General features: G+C 44.7%; 1 protein-coding gene across 1 annotated transcript in view; it reads right to left on the bottom strand.

Moving 5' to 3' along the window:
- Positions 1–1,499: 1,499 nt before the first annotated feature.
- The window catches only part of vwa3b (von Willebrand factor A domain containing 3B), a 184,255-nt gene continuing 175,926 nt past the window's right edge, over positions 1,500–9,828 (bottom strand). Inside the window, exon 27 of the mRNA XM_033023449.1 lies at positions 1,500–1,892. Coding sequence (XP_032879340.1) covers positions 1,625–1,892 — 268 coding nt within the window. The 3' untranslated portion in view covers positions 1,500–1,624. The remainder of the gene's footprint in view (positions 1,893–9,828) is intronic.

The raw sequence follows: 9,828 nt of genomic DNA, 5'->3' as shown, positions 1-9,828 counted from the left end.
CGTAATCTCCAAATCACACCACAGGTAACTACAGTCTAGATTAATCGTTACTAAATCAGAATTGCAGATATAATGGCAGAACTCATACCTGTTCAGCTGTAAATATATTCAATGTTGTGACAAAATCATTCCAATCTGAGCAAATATTAAACAGATATCTATTTACACATATAATTGATTGCTATAACATATGAACAGACATACAATTATGGAACATGTTGGAAGGAACTGCAGATGCTGGTTTACACCAAAGATAGACACAAAATGCTGGAGTAACTCAGCTGGTCAGGCAGCATCTCTGTAGAAAAGGAATGGGTGATGTTTTGGGTCGCGACCCTTCACCAGACTGAGAGTTAGGGGAGAGGGTGTCTAGAAATATAGAAGGGTAAAGTGTGAAAATGGCAGATCAAAGTGGATGATGATAAGGAAATGTAGAATGATTCATTGTTAGCTGAGGGGAAGGTGCAACAATGAATCATTATAAATCTCCTACTATCCAGAGGAACTGCAGATGCTGGTTCCACACTGTATTGCTCTACGACTATAAAATGGCTGTCCCACTTGGGCAGCCTAATTGGCGAGTTTTAGAAGAGATTAAAAAAATGAAATGTTGAAGACCTCCTTCAACTATGTGGAAGACCTCCTTCGACTATGTTGAAGACTAGCTACGACCAACTTCAGGAAAATTGGACGCCAAATAGTAGAGCGTGATGACGACCTCCTTCAATCTCCTTCGACCTCCCTTCGACTATGATGAAGACTATCTACGACTACCTTCGACTACCCTCGATTACCTACGTACGACTAACATGCCGACCTACTACGACTAAACCTACGAGTAAAAAAAGTATTGTTTTTTCCATGGCGACCTTTTTTTACTCGTGGGCATTTTTTAACTTATTGAAAAAACCGCTGCAACCTAGCTGAGGCCTCGAGTACGCGGAGACCACTCTCGAGCATTAAGGAGAGTTACGAAGACCTCCTACGACCTCGTGTCGACCATGCTGCGAGTATGAGTCGAGAGCAAACTCGCCAGAACTCGCGGGTTCGGTCGCCCAAGTGGGACATGCCCTTTAGTGTCTCGACCTGAAACGTCACCTATACAACTATGTAAATGAATTAGAGATCTCCTCCATATTCCAGATGTGGTGAAATCATGTAGACAATTTATTAAGAATGTACATACAATTTCATGATGTTTTGCTTACAATCATCGCGATTTCTGCACCAAAGTAACACATGAGATTTCAACCTTGATCAGAGACATGTTTGTAATTATTCTTTTGATTCTCATACCACCTTTTGCATTTCCTTTCATTTTGATTACTTGTCCCCATTATTGCTCGCTATTCCCTTTCTTCATTGGACCCTCAGCTGATACAACCTCTCATTACCCCCCCTCCCCACCATCCCCCCCCCCCCCCCCCCCCCCCCCCCTCTCCGCAAAGGAAGGTCACAGCCGTTAAGCTAATGGCTATGACCACCCAACGGATGGAGTGCTTTTGTTGTGCAAGACTGCCACAGGAGTTGTGTATCCCTGGGTTTGAACATCCTGAGAAAGGGGTTTAAGATAAGTAAGGGTTAAATCCTCTGAACAGCATTTGCCATCAAAACGTGAGATGAATTATACAGATTCAGTACAGGAGCTGATTGAATCTTCCTCATTATCTCCATCAGTTGACGAACTCAATTGTTTCAGTGTTGGCTCTGATCCAGAGACCAATTGGCATTCACTTTCCTCAGCTACTGACGAATCCTTGTGCTTCTTCCGGTACTTCTTGACTTTCTGGCTTTCCTTTTGCTTTTTCCCACATCCTTCGTCAGAAGATGAAAAGCTTTCTCGCCGCTCCTGTGGCCGAACTGCTTTAGAGATTGGCTTTACAAATTGCCCACTAGGTTTGGAAAACAAAAGAAAAGAATTAAGCTTCAGAAAAACTAGATAGCTAGTTAGTTCTCACTGCTCATAAAGAGGTTTTGTCATGTGGGTCATATGACACAGGAATGGGGCGGCACAGTGGCGCAGCGGTAGAGTTGCTGCCTTACAGCGCCAGAGACTCGGCTTCGATACTGACCGCGGGTGCTGCATGTATGGATTTTGCACGTTCTTCCTGTGATCACGTGAGTTTTCTCCAGGTGCTCCAGTTTCCTCCCACACTCCAAGGACATGCAGGTTTAAAGGTTAAACCTGCACGTTCAATAGTTCAATTGTTAAGTAGAACTGCCCATAGAAACATAGAAAATAGGTGCAGGAGGAGGCCATTCGGCCCATCGAGCCAGCACCGCCATTCATTGTGATCATGGCTGATCGTCCCCTATCAATAACCCGTGCCTGCCTTCTCCCCATATCCCTTGACTCCACTAACCCCTAGAGCTCTATCTAACTCTCTCTTAAATCCATCCAGCGATTTGGCCTCTACTGCCCTCTGTGGCAGGGAATTCCATAAATTCACAACTCTCTGGGAGAAAAGGTTTTTTTCTCACCTCAGTCTTAAATGACCTCCCCTTTATTCTAAGACTGTGGCCCCTGGTTCTGGACTCACCCAACATTGGGAACATTTTTCCTGCATCTAGCTTGTCCAGTCCATTTATAATTTTATATGTTTCTATAAGAAACCCCCTCATCCTTCTAAACTCCAGTGAATACAGGATGAGGGGGAATCTTATAGAAACATATAAAATTATAAATGCCCAGTGTGAGACTAGGCCCTGAGTAATAACAAGATCTAGGGGTTAACACACACCCACTGTGGGATGGATGGACCACTATTGATTGTAAGAAGGTCAGGTTGGTGAATCTATACCAGATTTTTATTCAAATAATTTCTGATATTGTTGAAAATGGAATACATTATCAAACTCAGCTCAACGTTCCCGAGCAGTCTAGAAGTACTCCACTTCCCACAAAGAGGAACCATTAGGGCGAAATGCTTGGTGTTGGTAAATGGGGAACAACACCTCAGTATTAGGCATAATCTTCTTGAAGCAAATAACATGCACATTCTTTAACTGCAATTAGAAGTTTTCTGAAGGACCAACAGAACACATTAATAAAATGACTTAACACGGGAGAGTAGTAACAAATGCTTCAATTTTGCTTCAGGAAAAATAAACGCTTTCATTCTCAATTCATACTCCAATAAAGGTTTAATTATAGAATTCATTTTTAATTTCAAAGTATCCATTAGGAACTTAAGGATCTTTGATAGAATATTTATTGTTGCTCTTTCATTTTTAAGGTCATGTAATTTTTTTCTCATGAATGTTCGGCTGAGTTGGGTAGAATCAAGATCCTAGAATTTGTATTTATTTCTAGTTACTGTGTGGGCAACATTCGTTCAAATCCGGAGTTCAATGCACGAGTACTTATTGGACATCAGCACTGATATTTTTAAGGTTAATACTTTGGCCAATTCCTTCTCTTAAACATGCAGGACTGAACGTGTAGAAAGGAACTGCAGATGCTGGTTTACACCGAAGATAAACACAAAATGCTGGAGTAACTCAGCAGGTCAGGCAGCATCTCTGGAGTGAAGGAACATTTTGGGAACATGCTTTCATTTACGGAAAAGCTCCTTTCACCGGTACAGTAGCGCAGCGGTAGAGCTGCTGCCTAATGCCCCTGTCCCACTTAGGAAACCTGAACGGAAACCTCTGGAGACTTTGCGCCCCACCCAAGGTTTCCGTTCGGTTCCCGGAGGTTTTTGTCAGTCTCCCTACCTGCTTCCACTACCTGCAACCTCCGGCAACCTCCGGGAACCGCACGGAAATCTTGGATGGGGCGCAAAGTCTCCAGAGGTTTCCGTTCAGGTTTCCTAAGTGGGACAGGGGCATTACAGATCCAGAGACCCAGGCTCGATCTTGACCATGGGTGCTGTCTGTACGGAGTTTGTACGTTCTCCCCATTACCTGCATGAATTTTCCCCGGGCGCTCCGGTTTCCTCCCACACTCCAAAAATGTACATGTTTGTAGGTTAATCCGCTTGATCAAAGTGTGAAATTGTTCCTGGTGTGTGTGGGATAGTGTTGATGTGCAGGGATCGCTGGTCGGCGCGGACTCAGTGGGACGAAGGGCCTGTTTCCACTCTGCCTGTATCTCTAAACTAAACCAAACTGAACTAAAGGGATGATTGACAACCTTCAGGTTAGTTATTGACTGATTTCAATCGGTTGTCATTACTATTATACATGTTTAATAATGATATCCTGAGTTCCTGAAGACTCCGAGATGTAGTGTACATGAGGCCAAGGGGTTTCCCTTGACTCCAATACTGCCTAGATTAGCAGGTATTCGCTACAAAGAGAGGATGACAAACTTGAAGGTAGAAAGAAATGCTGGAGAAACTCAGCGGGTGAGGCAGCATCTATGGAGCGAAGGAATAGGCGACGTTTCGGGTCGAGACCCTTCTTCAGACTGAGGACAAACTTGGATTGTTTTCTCTTGAGCACTGGGGATTGAAGGGGGACCTCATAGAAATAAATAAAATGATGAGAGACATAGATAGGGTAGACAATCAGAACCTTTATCCCAGGGTGGAAATTTCAAAGCCTAGAGGGAGAGGGGTAAAGTTTAAAGTATATGAGCAGGGCTAGTTTTTTTTACCCAGAGAGTGGTGGATGCCTGGAACTTACTGCCACGTATAGTGGTGGAGACGGATATGATAGTGGCATTTGAAAGGTTATTAGATACATGTGATAGGAGCAGAATTAGGCCATTCAGCCCATCAAGTCTCCTCCGCCATTCAATCATGGCTGATCTGTCTATCCTTCTTAACCCCATTCTCCTGCCTTCTCCCCATACCCTCTGACACATGCATTTAATTTGCTTTGCAATATATATAAAATGAGAGCAACTTCATTGTAACCTACTTTAAAATCGGCATTCATTAATCACACCTTTTTCATGGAAAGGATTTGTCCACTGTGAGAAAGCAGAACGTGCTCAGTGCTGAGTATTCAAAACCTATTTCTCTTTCAGCAAGACACCAAACAAACATTGGTTGACCTGCCAACCACAACACCTCAGGATGGAGGAGGTCTAATCTAAGCATTTAACTAGTCCCTACAGTAACACATGACAATAACGTCTTCCAAACAAGCAGAAAACTATCCTAATCCATGCATGGTAATAGATTCCTAATGGCCCTGTCCCACTGTACGAATTCATTCAAGAGCTCTACCGAGTTAAAAAAAAAATCAAACTCGTAAGCACGGAGAATGAACGTAGCGGGTACGTCGGAGCTCGGGGACGTCTCTTAGCGGCTCGTAACGCTAACGTCAGGTACTCGAGAAATGCGGTAAACTCAGGAAGACTCGTGAAGATTTTTCAACATGTTGAAAAATGCCCACGAGAGCCCCAAGTACCGACGAGCGGCCATTACCGTAAATCTCCGAGTTCGAATCAGGGAAAACGCGGGAGAACTCTTTGATGGAACTCGTACAGTGGGACAGGGCGTTTATTCCTCATTATGCAAGCCTGTTCTGAGCTGTTAAATGGATTTACGTAAAAGGATATTGAGGCATATCTTCCAATTGTCCATCAATAGTGGCTACTATGAGCTTTTCTTACTTGAAGCAAAGCAAACTGTTTTTTTTTTTAATTGGCCATTTGTTAATCTACAGGGGCTTTCACTCTCCATAAAACTCAGTACCCCAATGCACCCTTGCAGTGGCGAAACAGAGACGCAGTGGTAGAGTTGCTGCCTTACATCGCCAGAGACCCGGGTTCCATCCTGGTACTGTCTGTACGGAGTTTGTACATTCTCCCTGTCACTACATGGGTTTTCTCCGGGTGCTCCAGTTGCCTCCCACATTCCAAAGACATAAAGGTTTGGAGGTCAATTGGCTTCTGTAAATTGTCCCTAGTGTCTAGTATCGAACTAGTGTATGGGTGATCAATGGTTGGCGTGGGCTCAGTGGGCCAAAGCGTCTGCTTCCATGCTGTATCTCTAAACTAAACTAAACCATCACTAATGCAATATTAAGTTGGACAATTTCAGCATACACTTGGGTCGTTGCTGCTGTTCGATCGTGTCAAGTGGGTCTCCAATTGCTCTATGCAATAAAACAGGGTGGGAGCGTGTAGCCGCTGTGAAATAATCCAAGGCTCTAAATTTAGATCAGACTCCAAAGGGGTGATTAGGCAGTTGTGTTATTCAGGATCAAGTGCAGGTTGCTGGAGCTCGGAGCCATCAGTGCTTGCTGCTACTCCACCATGCCACCCCAACTGGTACCCGCATCCCAACATAAACTTGAACTGTGTAGGAAGGAACTGCAGATGCTGCTTTAAACCAAAGATAGGCACAAAATGCTGGAGTAGCTCAGCGGGACAGGCAGCAAAGGCTGGAATGAAGGAATGGGTGACGTTTCGGGTCGAGACCCTTCTTCAGACTAGTCGGGGGAAAGGAAATTTTAACTCCAGGCTCATCCAACATGTATGGTCCTCAATAGCCTCAGAGCTATGAAGTGATAATTAGTTTAGTTTAGTTTAGCTTAGTTTATTCTCACGTGTACTGAGGTACAGTGAAAATATATTTTGTTGCGTACTATCCAGTCAGTGGAAAGACTATACATGAATTCAATCAAATCATTCAGTGCACAGATATAGAATAAAGGGAATAATGTTTAGTGCAAGATAAAGTCCGATTAAAGATTGTCCGAGTGTCTCAAATGAGGTTGATGGTTGGTCAAGACTGCTCTCTAGTTGGTTCAGTTGCCTGATAACAGCTAGCAACAAACTGTCCCTGAATCTGGAGGTATGCACTTTCACACTCTGTACATCTTGGCTGATGGGAGAGGGGAGAAGAGGTGAGACCATCTCTACTTCGGCACTGACAATGTACACCAGGGTATGTGTACTGTTTCGCTTGCTGAAGACGGTCACAACCTCCTTTGTCTTGCTGACATTGAGGGAAAGGTTGTTGTCTTGTCTTGGCACCAGGTTACAAGGTTCTCAATCTCCTTCCTGTATTCCTTCCCATCATTAAAACACTCCATGCACAAAAATTATTTTAAGAAACAAAGTAACTGAAGTCTGAGCCAGGGTTTCTACATTTCTGTTCCATCCACAGATGCTGCTTGAGCCATCTCTAATGGTGCTTCAGAAGGTGGTGAGCGATTGCATTCAACCACAGGGATTATACTGACGAATTGTAATGTTTATGTTGGCCTAAAATGGGACACCTTGATAGTGTCCTATGTGATGTTCAAAGGAAAGACTCTGAACTCTTGATGAGCTTCCACGAAGGGATTCCATGATTTTGATTCACTGCGGATCAAGCTTCAAGTCAGGATGGTAATTTGGAAAGAAGTTTGCAGTTTACGACTTTTCCGTTCATCCGCTCCCCTTGACGTTCTATGTGGTGGAAATCGAGAAGTAAGGAGTCATCGAAGAAGTCTTGATCAGGTGTTGCTGTAAATGGTGTGGATATAGAAACATAGAAAATAGGTGCAGGAGGAGGCCATTCGGCCCTTCGAGCCAGCACCGCCATTCATTGTGATCATGGCTGATCATCCCCAACCAAAAACCCGTGCCTGCCTCCTCCCCATATCCCTTGATACCACTAGCCCTTAGAGCTCTGTCTAACTCTCTCTTAAATCAATCCAGAGATTTGGCCTCCACTGCCCTCTGTGGCAGGGAATTCCATAAATTCACAACTCTCTGGGTGAAAAAGTTTTTTCTCACCTCAGTCCTACATGGCCTCCCCTTTATTCTAAGACTACGGCACCTGGTTCTGGACGCGCCCAGCATTGGGAATATTTTTCCTGCATCTAGCTTGTCCAGTCCTTTTATAATTTTATATGTTTCTATTAGATCCCCCCTCATTCTTCTAAACTCCAGTGAATACAAGCCTAGTCTTTTCAATCTTTCCTCATATGACAGTCCCGCCATCCCAGGGATCAATCTCGTGAACCTATGCTGCACTGCCTCAATCACAAGGATGTCCTTCCTCAAATTAGGAGACCTCAAATTAGGATGAGCAAGTAATAGTGGAATGACCATTTTGTGCGGCAAAGATAGGGAGGCAATTATGTTTCCACCATTCCAGTTGTCCTCTAGACTTTAGTCTTTAGAGTTATAGCATGGAAATAGGTATTTCGGCCCAATGAGTCCTCGCCAGCCAGCGATCATCCTATGCACTAGCACTACCCTACACACTGGGGACAATTTACATATTTACCAAAGCCAATTAACCTACAAACCTGGACGTCCTTGGATTGTGGGAGAAAACCGGAGCACCCAGAGTAAACCCACGCAGTCACAGGAAGATTGTATAATTAAAACCCATAGCACCCGGGAAAAACTCAAGAGTAAACCCATACAGTCCCAGGGAGAATGTATTGTACATACTCTGTGCAGGCAGCACCTGTAGTCAGGATCAAACCCAGGTCTCTGGCACTGTAAGGCAGCAACTCTGCCGCTGTGCTGCCCCAATTTGTAATTCATTAAATATTCATAATGCTCCATATAATAAACTGATAATGCAGCATATTAAATATTAAATATCCCTTTTTATTACCAGAATAGAACATAGAACAGTAGAGCCGTGCGGCCTGCTTAGAGTGGATGTGCAGAGAGAATGTTTCCACTGGTGGGAGAGTCTAGGACCAGAGGCCAGAGCCTCAGACTTAAAGGGCGTACCTCTAGAAAGGAGGAATGTCTTTGGTCAGAGGGTATGCAAGTAATTAGAAAAGCTAACACATACGTTATTGCCTATTGTGAGAGGAATTGAATATAAAAGTGGAAAGCTTATACTTCAAACATTTGTGAGGCCACTGGGTGCACTTTTGATTTCCTTCTTTACAGGAGTATGTTAATATGTTGTAAGAAACTCCGAGGACGTTTAGAAGATTAATCCTTGGCTTTGTCTGGTTGCCAGATGAGACAATGGATGGACAGACTACGTTTGTTCCCAGCTGGAGTTTAGAACAGTGAAAGGAATTTGATTGAAGTGTATTATCCGAAGGGTTCTTGTCGAGGTGGGTCTTAATGGGCCTGTCCCACTTAGGCGACTTTTTAGCCAACTGCAGGAGACTATGTAATCGCCACATGTTCACGGGTGGTTGCCGGGTGGTTGCCGGGTGGTTGCCGGGTGGTTGCCGAGTGGTTGCCGAGTGGTTGCCGGGTGGTTGCCGGGTGGTTGCCGGGTGGTTGCCGGGGAGTCACCTTGATGGTCGTGAGGAGCTCCCGCATTCTGGGAACTAGTCGGGGCCTCATTATGGTCGCTGCAAATTTTTCAACATGTTGAAATATTAGCGGCGACTAGATTGAAGCCGCCATGGAGAGTAGCGAGAATTCTCGTGCTGTAGGTGGGTCGCCAAGAGGTCCTAGTGGGATGCCAGGTTGAAGGTTCACGTAGGTTCTCATAGGTTGTAGCCGGTGCTGACCGGTGAATTTCATTGACTCATAGGGAAAAAAAAAACGTAAGCAGTAGTTTTCAGAACCAAGGATAACCGACTGGTAATGTTAAATGTGCGCCGAGCTTCACAGCCGTGTATCTCTGGCTTCTTAAAAGTTGTCTCCACTCCTTCTCCCCCCTCTCTGCACTTCTCCCCCCTCTCGCCCCTCTTTTAAAGGACTTACTGTACACTCTGCTCTAGCCATCTTAATACAGCACCAATGTTCCTGCTCATCGCGGTGTGTGTCTGTATCACCTTGGCTTTGCACCATGTAAATTTCACCCAGCCAGCGCTCCCCTCGCTTGCCCTGTCCCCCACCTGCATAACAGGCTGGTGAAGGAAGTGATGTGTGTGTGTCCCACTCTGACAGTCGCCGTTCCAGTTGCCGGTTTTTCAGGCGACTGTCGGCAACTTGACACCCGCCGGCAGTCA

Source organism: Amblyraja radiata, chromosome 6 (genome assembly GCF_010909765.2).
Source record: "Amblyraja radiata isolate CabotCenter1 chromosome 6, sAmbRad1.1.pri, whole genome shotgun sequence".
Lineage (NCBI taxonomy): Eukaryota > Metazoa > Chordata > Chondrichthyes > Rajiformes > Rajidae > Amblyraja > Amblyraja radiata.
This window is presented reverse-complemented; position numbering and strand designations above follow the sequence as displayed.